Below are 12666 nucleotides of genomic sequence, written 5' to 3'. Positions count from 1 at the left end.
CTTGGTCCTCCTCATGCTGGCTGGGTACCTCTCATGCTAGCTTGGTCCTCCTCCTGCTGGCTGGGTACCTCTCGTGCTAGCTTGGTCCTCCTCGTGCTGGCTGGGTACCTCTTGTGCTAGCTTGGTCCTCCTCATGCTAGCTTGGTCCTCCTCATGCTGGCTGGGTACCTCTCGTGCTAGCTTGGTCCTCCTCATGCTGGCTGGGTACCTCTTGTGCTAGCTTGGTCTTTCTCATGCTAGCTGGGTACCTCTTGTGCTAGCTTGGTCCTCCTCATGCTGGCTGGGTACCTCTCGTACTAGCTTGGTCCTCCTCATGCTGGCTGGGTATCTCTCGTGCTAGCTTGGTCCTCCTCGTGCTGGCTGGGTACCTCTTGTGCTAGCTTGGTCCTCCTCGTGCTGGCTGGGTACCTCTTGTGCTAGCTTGGTCCTCCTCATGCTAGCTGGGTACCTCTTGTGCTAGCTTGGTCCTCCTCATGCTAGCTGGGCACCTCTCGTACTAGCTTGGTCCTCCTCATGCTGGCTGGGTATCTCTCGTGCTAGCTTGGTCCTCCTCGTGCTGGCTGGGTACCTCTTGTGCTAGCTTGGTCCTCCTCATGCTGGCTGGGTACCTCTTGTGCTAGCTTGGTCTTTCTCATGCTAGCTGGGTACCTCTTGTGCTAGCTTGGTCCTCCTCATGCTGGCTGGGTACCTCTCGTGCTAGCTTGGTCCTCCTCATGCTAGCTTGGTCCTCCTCATGCTGGCTGGGTACCTCTCGTGCTAGCTTGGTCCTCCTCGTGCTGGCTGGGTACCTCTTGTGCTAGCTTGGTCCTCCTCATGCTGGCTGGGTATCTCTCGTGCAAGCTTGGTCCTCCTCGTGCTGGCTGGGTACCTCTTGTGCTAGCTTGGTCCTCCTCGTGCTGGCTGGGTAACTCTCGTACTAGCTTGGTCCTCCTCGTGCAGGCTGGGTACCTCTCGTACTAGCTTGGTCCTCCTCATGCTGGCTGGGTATCTCTCGTGCGAGCTTGGTCCTCCTCGTGCTGGCTGGGTACCTCTTGTGCTAGCTTGGTCCTCCTCATGCTAGCTGGGTACCTCTTGTGCTAGCTTGGTCTTTCTCATGCTGGCTGGGTACCTCTCGTGCTAGCTTGGTCCTCCTCATGCTAGCTGGGTACCTGTCATGCTAGCTTGGTCCTCCTCATGCTGGCTGGGTACCTCTCGTGCTAGCTTGGTCCTCCTCGTGCTGGCTGGGTACCTCTTGTTCTAGCTTGGTCCTCCTCATGCTAGCTGGGTACCTCTTGTGCTAGCTGGGTACCTCTCGTGCTAGCTTGGTCCTCCTCATGCTAGCTTGGTCCTCCTCATGCTGGCTGGGTACCTCTCGTGCTAGCTTGGTCCTCCTTGTGCTGGCTGGGTACCTCTTATGCTAGCTTGGTCCTCCTCATGCTAGCTGGGTACCTCTTGTGCTAGCTTGGTCCTCCTCATGCTGGCTGGGTACCTCTCGTGCTAGCTTGGTCCTCCTCATGCTAGCTTGGTCCTCCTCCTGCTGGCTGGGTACCTCTCGTGCTCGCTTGGTCCTCCTCGTGCTGGCTGGGTACCTCTTGTGCTAGCTTGGTCCTCCTCATGCTAGCTGGGTACCTCTTGTGCTAGCTTGGTCCTCCTCATGCTGGCTGGGTACCTCTCGTGCTAGCTTGGTCCTCCTCATGCTAGCTTGGTCCTCCTCATGCTGGCTGGGTACCTCTCGTGCTAGCTTGGTCCTCCTCGTGCTGGCTGGGTACCTCTTGTGCTAGCTTGGTCCTCCTCATGCTAGCTGGGTACCTCTTGTGCTAGCTTGGTCCTCCTCATGCTGGCTGGGTACCTCTCGTACTAGCTTGGTCCTCCTCATGCTGGCTGGGTATCTCTCGTGCTAGCTTGGTCCTCCTCGTGCTGGCTGGGTACCTCTTGTGCTAGCTTGGTCCTCCTCATGCTAGCTGGGTACCTCTTGTGCTAGCTTGGTCTTTCTCATGCTAGCTGGGTACCTCTTGTGCTAGCTTGGTCCTCCTCATGCTAGCTGGGTACCTCTTGTGCTAGCTTGGTCTTTCTCATGCTAGCTGGGTACCTCTCGTACTAGCTTGGTCCTCCTCATGCTAGCTGGGTACCTCTTGTGCTAGCTTGGTCCTCCTCATGCTGGCTGGGTACCTCTCGTACTAGCTTGGTCCTCCTCATGCTGGCTGGGTATCTCTCGTGCTAGCTTGGTCCTCCTCGTGCTGGCTGGGTACCTCTTGTGCTAGCTTGGTCCTCCTCATGCTAGCTGGGTACCTCTTGTGCTAGCTTGGTCTTTCTCATGCTAGCTGGGTACCTCTTGTGCTAGCTTGGTCCTCCTCATGCTAGCTGGGTACCTCTTGTGCTAGCTTGGTCTTTCTCATGCTAGCTGGGTACCTCTCGTACTAGCTTGGTCCTCCTCATGCTGGCTGGGTATCTCTCGTGCTAGCTTGGTCCTCCTCGTGCTGGCTGGGTACCTCTCGTGCTAGCTTGGTCCTCCTCGTGCTGGCTGGGTACCTCTTGTGCTAGCTTGGTCCTCCTCATGCTAGCTGGGTACCTCTTGTGCTAGCTTGGTCCTCCTCATGCTAGCTGGGCACCTCTCGTACTAGCTTGGTCCTCCTCATGCTGGCTGGGTATCTCTCGTGCTAGCTTGGTCCTCCTCGTGCTGGCTGGGTACCTCTTGTGCTAGCTTGGTCCTCCTCATGCTAGCTGGGTACCTCTTGTGCTAGCTTGGTCTTTCTCATGCTAGCTGGGTACCTCTTGTGCTAGCTTGGTCCTCCTCATGCTGACCGGGTCCATGATAGTCCGTTTGAATGAAACTCAGGAGAAGATCGGGGGTTTTACAACCTCAAACAAAAGATGCGAATGCGAACGGTGGTAAAGTGACAGAAGCAGCATTCCTCTTCTCCTTCCCAAACAATTGTAGATCAACGTTCAAAGGGACACTAGATAGTAAAGTTTTGAGGATAAAATTTGACAATGTCCAGCCAATATTGACATGATATGATATGATATGATATCAAATCATGAATGTAATGATTCCTATTTTATGCTAATTCAAAAACGACAATGGTAGCTTCAAACAGACACAAAAACAATGGCTGTGCCTGGAAACCTTCACAGCGCAGCAGGAGGCCTCAAGCCTCACCGGGCCTCTTCACTCTGTTGGTGGGATTCAAACCAACAAATAACCCAGTGTAGTGCATTCTTGGTTCCAGCTTCTTGTCAAAATAGAAACAGACCTGCATCAGTTTGTGTGCTGCAGGCCCTTCAGTCCTCCATGTCTCAGCTCCAGCTATGACTGTTACTGTTAGTTTGTGAAGATATTTTCCTTTTATGAATATCTTGGTTTTGTTTTTGTCTTTTCTGTATAAGTCGATGCAAAGACACTCATTAATAACACAAAAAAAGTTTACTGGGTTTTTTTTCGTCCCCCAACGTATTCTTTGTGGACTTCTGACCTATCAGGATGAATTAGGAGCAACAGAGTAAGGAAGACCAACTGTCCTTCCTGTCCACGCTGAGGAAAATCAACTCTTCTGCTGCTTGAAAGGCTACAGGCTCATTTATGAGCCAACTGACTCATCTTGTGGTCATTTCTGGAGCTTCTCTTGCAGACAGAGACGAGCTCAGTGGCGTGAGAGGAGGAAAAGAGAACTTCAAGATTTCAGACTGAGATGAAATGAAGGCTTCTTCTGTATGAGAACACGAGTCTCACAGAGAGGAGAAACAGGTTGGACAAAGTAGAGAACCGGGTTCCAAATGTCTCTGTGAATGTTCTGCTCCTGGTGTTGTCTTAAAGGTTGGCAGACGGACAGTGTGTTACCTTGCAGGAGAATTATCTCCTTCCCCCAAACCTCCTGCTCCTCATGAATATTTGGGAATTAATGTGTGCAGAGAGAGAGAGAGAGAGAGAGATGGGGGGGGGGCAGGGACAAAGAGAAAGAGGGTGGTGAGGAAAGAGTGGAGGGAGGGGGTGAGCTGATGGCGTCAGAGGCCCGGCAGTGCGCATGCTCCCTGTGAGCTGGGCTGGCTGCCTATTGATTGGAAAACAAGGGGCTGTGGGAGGACAGAGACGGGTGGCTGTTGGCTCACGGGTGAGGGACGGGATAGCGAGCAAGGCTGCAGCCACGCTGCCATCTTCCTCTCCCTGGTTTGTATTTGCTTTCCTCATCCTGGAGTGAATGTAGCTGCTGATCCGGGAGGGAGGCTGACACACGGCTTCTTCTTGTCTGAGGAGGTCCCGCCGCCGAACCAAGCCCCAGCATCAGTGGCTCGTCTACTGCAGGTAATCCCCTCCCCTCCCTCCATGCGTATTCATCCCTCCACGCTTGGCTCTGACCCCGCGGTGGTCCTCGCTGTGCATCATCTTCCCTCCATCCCCGCCTTGTAACCATGGTTCCCTCCATCTCTCCTTCCTCTGTCCTGGCTGTGCTTCTCTCCCTCCCCCACACTCTTCTTTTTCTCCCTCTGATGAGCTGATGACACTCATGATTTCCATTTCTGCCACGTTCGCCTGAGTATTGATTTGAAGTGGAATCCATCTTAGTTCTGTTCGTGTGCGGCAACACTGGAATGACTTGACTTGTATTTTGATCCTCTTTGAGCTGCGATTTGTCACACTTGCTCTTCTCCAAAGGTCATGATCGATGGCAGCAATTTCATCTTTGACAAACAAGCTTATGAATTTTTCAAACATGATGTCATTCTGATTTTTCAATGAAACACTGAGTGACAATTTAATGCTAAAGATGAGCTTGAAGGTGCAGCAGAAAATCCTCTAAATGTGAGGTAAAATGAGGAGACCTACTCTGTTGCATCAAATGACCTCTGATGAGCTGGCACGGTCGGTTCATTCCTCACCTGCATCCGTATTCTGCCTCTAGCAGAAAAACGCACCTGAGGCCACCTTTCACCGTGAAGGTCAAACACCAAACGCCGGCACACACTGAGGCTGTGTATTTCTACCTGGCCAACTGAAACACTCTCACCTGCTCATGTTTGACAAGCACACTCAGTTTTCCACCAGATGACCAGAGAGCATCAGCGGGGGATTAAATTTGGAGATGGTTGACGACCTAGAGAGGCGGTGCATCAGTGTCTCCTGCCAGTCCCAGCAGTCAGGTTAGTGTCAGCTGGCTGGCCAGGGTCCTTCTTTGAGCAGATAGAATTACCTTAATTGGCTCTACTGCAAGATGGACGTTGTCAGTCGCCGTCACATGAAAGGAGGCAGGGATTGATTCATTCATGGATGTATTTAGCATTTACTCACAGAGGAATAAGATTTGAGGAAAGAGTGAAAACGACAGCACTGATAGCGAGAGCCGCCCTGGGCCAGACGGGCGAGCGCTTCAGTGAGACGCTGCTCTGAAACCCAATATCCGGATGCTAGCAGGCGTAGCAGCACTTTGCTGAGTGGTGTGATGAGGAGGAAGAGGCTTGCGCAAGCTTGTTTTAAATGGACTCCACTGTCGTCTCCCACTCACGCCAGACTTCCGTCCAGTGGAGCGCAAAGGAAGGCCTCACGACTGTAATTACACTGCGTCAGACGGTCTGACCTGGCACAACTTGTCTGAAAGTCCTACTGCAGCAGGAAGTCCCCCCCCCAGGAGGAGTCTTGCTTTTTTTTTTTGCAGGTCAACAACTTTTACTCTCTGCTGGTTTTATATTTGACCACTACTTATGGCCTTAATCAGCCGTGGGAAAATTACCAGTATCTCTTCTCTAAGTAACAAGTAAACCAGTAAAGTTTACAGTACTTCTGCAGCCAGGCACATATTAAGAATGTATGAGGCCCCTGGGTTTACCACGAGGCTGCTAGGGTGCCTGTTCAAGAGTTAACAGGAGACCAGCTGATGAAAGAGCCCCCCCCAGCTCCCCAGCTCCCCCCCCCCCCCAGCTCCCCAGCTCCCCAGCCCCGTCTCCTCACCCTCAGAAAGACACCTACAGTTCCCTATGAAGCAGGACTGACTTCCTTAATGAAGTACAGCTGAATTTCTTCAAAGTAGAAATAACTGTCTTTACAAAGTAGGACTGACTTCCTTTATGAAGTAATACTGACTTTCTTTACAAAGTATCTCTGGCGTTTTTATTTATTTATTGTAGTAGGACTGACTTCCATTAATCGTAGGACAGGGCTTCAGTTTCTTTTGTCGTTCTACTCTAATTCTTGCTACTATTCCATTTCCCACACTCCCCTGACTCGTCCTCACCATGGCACACAGCGAGTGAACCAATCGTAACTCTGCATTCATTGCTTCATAGTGAAGCAGACCCACAAAGACTAATTTAGCATTTGATTTTGGTGAAAATAAAAGAGGACAACAACACTCCTCAGTCATAACTGACACAGTTGTACAGGTGTGCCACGGGCCTGTACACTGGTATGAAAGACACTGATTGATTGATGCATACGTTAGCTAACGTTAGCAGCATGCTTATTGCAGAAAATTACATTTAAAATGTAAAACCTAAAGTAGCTGTGAAATAAATGTAAGGGCATTTCCTCCTGTATGTGGATTAGAGTGAATTAAATAGGAAGGCATGAAATACTTCACACTTCAGAGTACCCTTGTTGTATTTCACTCATCCGAGTCAAAAGTACCCTGAATACGCAACAAGAAGAGAAGAAGCGGCTCGGCCAGTGAATCCCACCCATTTGAACGCTTGGGGGAATCAGCGGAGGGGAATTGGAGGGAGGGGCTCTGATCCCACAGACATGCTGCGCTCATACGCGTCGTAGATTACAAAGGAGTTTTACCGTCATCGACCATCAACAAATATGTATGTTCATGTTCCAGCATCTTGGAAACCTCATCAGTGAAATCCCAGCCTAGGCACTTAATTAACGATGGTTTACCAGTTAAGCCAACTGGTTGGGCTCCCTCTGGGACCTGGACCCCTTCTGGCACATTTACCTCCACCTCCCCTTTGTCTAGACAACATGGTGCCATTCCACATGAGGTGAGGCCGGCGTGATTTAGGAGACGCCAGATCAATCCATCTGGGAAATTCATAAATCTAGCAGATGGGGACAGACACAGGCGGGACAGATCTTTGTGCTGTGACGGATCTCGTCTCTCTTCCTGAGTGGGAGCTGATGAAACTTACAATAAATCCATGAAATGCCGATCTCATCCACCTCCGTCTTTGTGCAGGGCTCTTGGACTCGCCTGACTGGGGACACCATGGAAGCCCCTCTCGTGTGTTTGGATGAGGAGTTTGAGGATCTCCGTCCCTGCCGGGTGGACGAGCTGAACCATCCGGCCCTCAACCACTCCACCTACTCCACCACCACCACCGTCCCACTGACCTCCATCACCCGTGAAGACTTCTCAGAGCTGGAGAACTTCTCTGAGATGATGAGCTTCAAGTCCATGGAGGACCTGGTCAACGAGTTTGATGAGAAGCTCAACGTCTGCTTCCACAACTACAACACCAAGACGGAGGGCTTGGCGCCCATTCGCAGCCAATCACACAACCAGGAGGATGAGGAGCGGCTGCAGGACGAAGAGTGAGTGGCCTCTGTTCAGACTTTTATCACCAAATGTGTTCTGAGTTTTTGGAAAGGAGTGAAGGACAGTAGCTGTGTCGGTCCAGTCCAGTATTGAGTGAGAACAGCAGTTCTGTTTATTTGTGTTTGCTGATATCAGATCCAAAAGTTCAGGCGTTGAAATAGACGAGCGCTGGCCTCGGCAGAAATCCTCCTCTGGTCTACTCGTCCTTGTGCTTCCACGTACCAGCGATTGTTCCTGCCCTGCCATGTTCCGTGTGTTCTCACACCTGAGCAACAGAACCATTTCAGCTGGTGTCATGGCCTCCTCTCTGTCGGCAGTTGGGTTTTTGTGATAGTTCTTATGTTTAAGAGTTGTCCCTTTAAAGCTAATCACTGCTAACATGATGCTAGCATCTGACTCTGGTGATCAATCCTGGATTGGTTGCTGATATTTGGTCTAAACTAGCGACCAGGTTGGAAGATACCTGAACTGTTACTGCAGACGTTGAGTCACCTGTGTTTTCATGTTGCCATGTGGCTCATACACAGAGAATCCCAGCGTCGCTGACACAGAACCCTCAGCTGTTCTATAGCCCTGCAGCGGATGTTTCAGCACTTTCTGGAAACCAGGTGAATGCACCAGTGCTTGGGGAGCAGTAACAGGTAACTACCTCACGGATGGCGGGGGTGACTGGTCCTGTGCTGGAGCGGCTCCTGTCTGGTCTCATGAGGCTGCAAGGATCTGGAAGACTTTAGGATGAGCGAGAGGAGCTAACCCTAACCCTAACCCTAACCCTAACCCTTTAAGATGAGCGAGAGGAGCTAACCCTAACCCTAACCCTAACCCTAACCCTTTAAGATGAGCGAGAGGAGCTAACCCTAACCCTAACCCTAACCCTTTAAGATGAGCGAGAGGAGCTAACCCTAACCCTAACCCTAACCCTTTAAGATGAGCGAGAGGAGCTAACCCTAACCCTAACCCTAACCCGATAAGAGGAATGGAAGCTCTTAAAAGTACGAACATCATGAGCTGGCATACTTCATGTTGCCATCATTTCCATTCATAACACACACACACACGCACACACACACACGCACGCACAGAACAGCATGTCACACATCAGCCAGAACACACACACACACACACACACACACACACACACACACACACACACACACACACACACACACACACAACATCCCATCAAACAGGCAGCAGCAGTAGCAGCAGCGGCAGCATGACCCCACCCTCCCGGCTGCATGCTGAATTATTCAACGCGCAGCGTCATGTGCGTCACTTGGCTCCGGTTGTGTGTTTGTGTCCGTCTCCACCAGCCGACCGTCAGATCCGTCCCCTTCAGCAGCAGATGTCCTCACACTATGTGGAGGCTTCAGGTTAGAAAATAGCCTGGCGGCAGATAAATGGGACTTTTGATGTTTTAAAGCAAACTAAAATATTTCTCTAGAACCAAGAGATGAGGAAGGCTCCAGCTCATGGTGCAACACACACATACCACAGGGTTCCTCATGCTGAGACCAGGCCTCAGCCGTCCCCCTCCGCCACGGGGTTCCTGCAGTGACTGGAGTTTCACTGACAATAATCAACATTGCGAATCTGCTATTTGGCTGAAAACCATCTGTGGCCCATTTTGACTTAATCCCTGCAGATGCAGGATTAGAAACACAGATATGAGCGAGTCCGACAGCTAGAATATTAAACAGGATGATGTCTCTTGTGTGGCTGCGGAACAGCGTACACAGCAGGGCAGCTTTGTAACATGCAGTTCTAGATTTTGTGGTCCAGACCACCCAAACCCTGCCCCACCTTAGCACGCACTCCGTCCCACCCAGGGGTCCTGACTTGTGTGCAACCGTGAATGTGTGTTTTAAGCGTGTTGGTTGTATTGAAACTAAAGTTTAAGAGCTGTTCCTGATTCTTGAGGGCACTGCTGCCTCTCTGTCGGACCAGAGGCCAGTTCTCTTTGACATTGTCTCATTAGCCAGCAGAGTCTTATACCGTCCTGCTGGTTGTGGCTCCTCAGTCTACGGACATCATGGCTGACTTGAGTTCCACTCACAAGCATTTAGAGCCACGACGTCTGACCCCAAATCAAACATGTGACCCTCAAAAATATCATGTGGTTGAATCCTTTTATTGACATTTCTTGGAAATTTTAGAAGTGTGTTTTGGTCATTTTTTCTGACAATTTTTTCCATCTATTCCCTACGGCCTCTCCTGTTAAGGGGGAGGGGGGTGGAGCCTATCCCAGCAGCCTTCCCCCTGGGCAGGTCACCAGTCCATGGCAGGGCCAACACATAGAGACAGACAACCATTGGCTCTCCCAGCCACGCCTACGGTCAATTTAGAGTCTGGATTAACCTGGTCCCTCTTGATGTCTTTGGACTGTGGAGGAAGCTGGAGTACCAGAGAGAACCCAGCAGGAACAGGGAGAACATGGAGACTCACCCAGAAAGACCCCGTGCTGCAGCCGGGGCTCCACCCACAACCTTCTTGCTGGGGGGCCACAGGGAGGACCACTGCTCCACCCTGCTGCCACCAATTTTTCTTTCATTTTTCCAATGAATTAATAACTTGCTCATCTCCCTTCTTCAGAAGACTGAACTGGGTTTTATTTAAAAAAAAAACATCCTTCATATCTGCGGTGTTCTGAGTCCAAGTCAACACACACGCAGGTCAAACTGCTCTTCAGAACCAGCGCCTGATGGCTGCCAGCCTCCAGCGGGGGGTCGTTGGTTCAGTTCCCCCTGCAGCACTGATCAAGAGGGTTTGACGCTTCTGTTTTGAGGGAACTGCTCATCATTCCTTCAAAGTGGTACTCAGGGTACATCGTGTTGTCACTTTGGATGTGACCTTTGACCCCACTTCATTGTTTGATGCTGTTACTGGGAACATTCATGAGACATAATTAGTGTGTGAATTACTGAGTGTTGTGTTGAGGTCGGCGATGCTTAACCACCAACATTCCGTCGGTTCAGCCCAAATAAACCATTTTTCATTTCTGCCTCCAGCCAGAAACGTGTTTTTCTTCTTGTTCCGACTGTCGGATGTTTCAGCTTCACCCAGTAGGATGAAGCTTGAGTTTCACAGAAGACGAGCAGACGTTCACACGTTCATTGATGAAAGTGAAAATCTGATTTTGAGAGGCAGCAGTGGGAGACACCTCCTGTCCAGATCTTTGACCTGTAAAAATGTAAGGTGGGTCTCTATATGAGGGAGAAGAGAAAGTGGCATGTTAAGGACATTAACGCAGTAATTCTACTCTTAATAGAGTATTTCTGTGTCCGCTAATACACGTGTGCTGGGATCTTAGAGAATGAACCCCCTGACCGTGGCTGCTTACCGCTCAATGGCCACGGCGTCATCCAGGATGGAAGACTGCAGCTTCCTGTGTGTGTTGGGACACGTCAGTGATGCCGCTGGATCATCTGGTAGCTTCGGGATGGCGCGAACATCATTTGATGTGCTTCAGTCTGACAGAGGAAACAGATTCAGAGCTGTTCAGGACCAGGTCCAATGTCCAGTTTTTGATCCGAACTGCACGAGAAATTGGAGCCTTTTTACGCACTGGTGCACGCGGTGCTGGTGGGCCGCGGGTTGGGCTGCTGGTGAGGTAAACTGGGAGCACAATGGGCCCCAGTGTGTCAGAGCGTGGGCAGTGCCACTGGGAGCAGGGCAGTGGTCCTGAGCCAACCTCTCCATGGAGGAAGAAAAGGCTCTGAAACAAAGGAGGCTTCTCTCCCAGTTTCACGTCCTTCCTCCTCAGACAGACACTTTCACCGGGAGCAGACACCGCTGGCACGATGATGTGAGACACTCGATCTAAATCTCTGCTCAGGATACCTTTTGTCGTAAGCTGTGCTTTTCCTCTGCTCTGCATTGTCCCTCTGCAGCCTGCAGCTCGCCACAATGACCCGCAGCATTGACTTGCAACATTGAAGTATTGACTGAGCTGCAGGCTGCAGAAGAAAGAGCTGAGTGGACGTCCCTGTAAGCAGGGAGCTTAAACCAGATTCTACTCTAACGCTGTTATGTAACTGTCTAGATAAATCATGTGTGGATACACCAGCTTAAAATAGTCGGGAGCCTTCAGAGTGAAGGCCGAAAATAGGGCTCCTTGAATTTTTGGGGATGTTTTTTATTTGCTAACAAGTGTGTGTCTTTGTGTGCGTGTGTGCTACTTTTCAGTGTGTGGGACGCTCTAACTGACAACTACATCTCCACCTGGGACGGGCCCGACTCAGAGGGACTCAACGGTAATCTCTCTGACCAGGAGGTACGTGCTCCCCCATCCCTCTCTCTGCTTCACACCTCACTATTGAGGTACACACTGTACACACAGTACACTGTTGCAGCAGTGCATCCACGAGTAACAGAAAGACAGGTTTCCGGTTTAATCGGCGGTCCAAGTCTACACATGTGTCTCTCCTGATGCACTCACGTCATACGTGGAGCGGTGGAATGTGTGATTTGTCTCCTGGCGCTGGGTAATTGGTGGGTTCTGTCTGACACATGAAGACACGCTTGACCGGCCTTCAGCAGAGGTCTCCCTCTTCAGCTGCCCCCTTTAATTGGCTGTCACAGTCAAGCAGGCAGAGGCTGTCCGGGCGGCGTCGGGCCGGTCGGGGCTGGAGCAGAGCGGAGCTGGCAGATTGCTGCGGAGGCACTCAGCAAGATGCTGCTCCTACGTCTCTGAGAGTTAAATGTCTGGCAGCAGCCTCCCACTCCTCCTCCACCCCCCTGTAGGTCCTCCGGAGGAGCCCCCCTCTCACTGTCAGCTGTTCTGAATGCTCAGCTCTGTTGTACGGAGCACAAACTTACCTGAACCACAAACTTCATCCTGCACTGATTTTGTTTTTTTAGTGAAAATCTGCAAAATTGTGAAATCTTTCGCTCACTAGCAGAGCCTTGTTACAGCCATGCTGGCGGCTTCTCCAGGCTCGACTTAGGCTCAGTGCGGCAGTGGCACGTTACATCATCATGTGCCCCCCATGCACGTGCATACACACGCACACACGCACACACTCAAACCCTTATTTGACAGGGATGTTAGGACTGTGCAGCGTGACGTACTCGCCTGGATCTGAAGAACAATTTGATTTAAGACTTTTTTTCTGACGGTTTCTTGGACAAATGTAACGGGTCAATTAATTAATCTACA

The 12666-nt window shown here is 50.9% G+C and overlaps 1 protein-coding gene and 1 long non-coding RNA gene across 4 annotated transcripts in view; one reads left to right on the top strand and one right to left on the bottom strand.

The window, feature by feature from the left end:
- Window positions 1-4022: 4022 nt before the first annotated feature.
- fez1 (fasciculation and elongation protein zeta 1 (zygin I)) overlaps window positions 4023-12666 on the top strand; it is a 19520-nt gene continuing 10876 nt past the window's right edge. The window contains exons 1-3 of one of the 3 annotated variants that reach the window (XM_086179409.1): window positions 4023-4279; window positions 7149-7504; window positions 11694-11781. In XM_086179409.1, coding sequence (XP_086035535.1) covers window positions 7179-7504; window positions 11694-11781 — 414 coding nt within the window. In that variant the 5' untranslated portion in view covers window positions 4023-4279; window positions 7149-7178. Of the gene's footprint in view, window positions 4280-7148; window positions 7505-11158; window positions 11314-11693; window positions 11782-12666 lie in introns of those variants that run through there. The other 2 variants (XM_086179408.1, XM_086179410.1) reach the window with 2 other exon arrangements.
- LOC147249303 (uncharacterized) lies at window positions 9250-11539 on the bottom strand. Its single transcript, XR_015109289.1, has 3 exons — window positions 11074-11539; window positions 10849-10978; window positions 9250-10711 (listed from the first exon to the last, which is right to left on the bottom strand). It is a non-coding gene; the product is annotated as an uncharacterized LOC147249303 (long non-coding RNA).

Source organism: Aulostomus chinensis, chromosome 15 (genome assembly GCF_037954235.1).
Source record: "Aulostomus chinensis isolate RoL2024-O1b breed Wild chromosome 15, RoL_Achi_v1.0, whole genome shotgun sequence".
Taxonomy (NCBI): Eukaryota; Metazoa; Chordata; class Actinopteri; order Syngnathiformes; family Aulostomidae; genus Aulostomus; species Aulostomus chinensis.
Note: the sequence above shows the minus strand (reverse complement) of the source record. Positions and strands in the feature narration are given on the sequence as shown.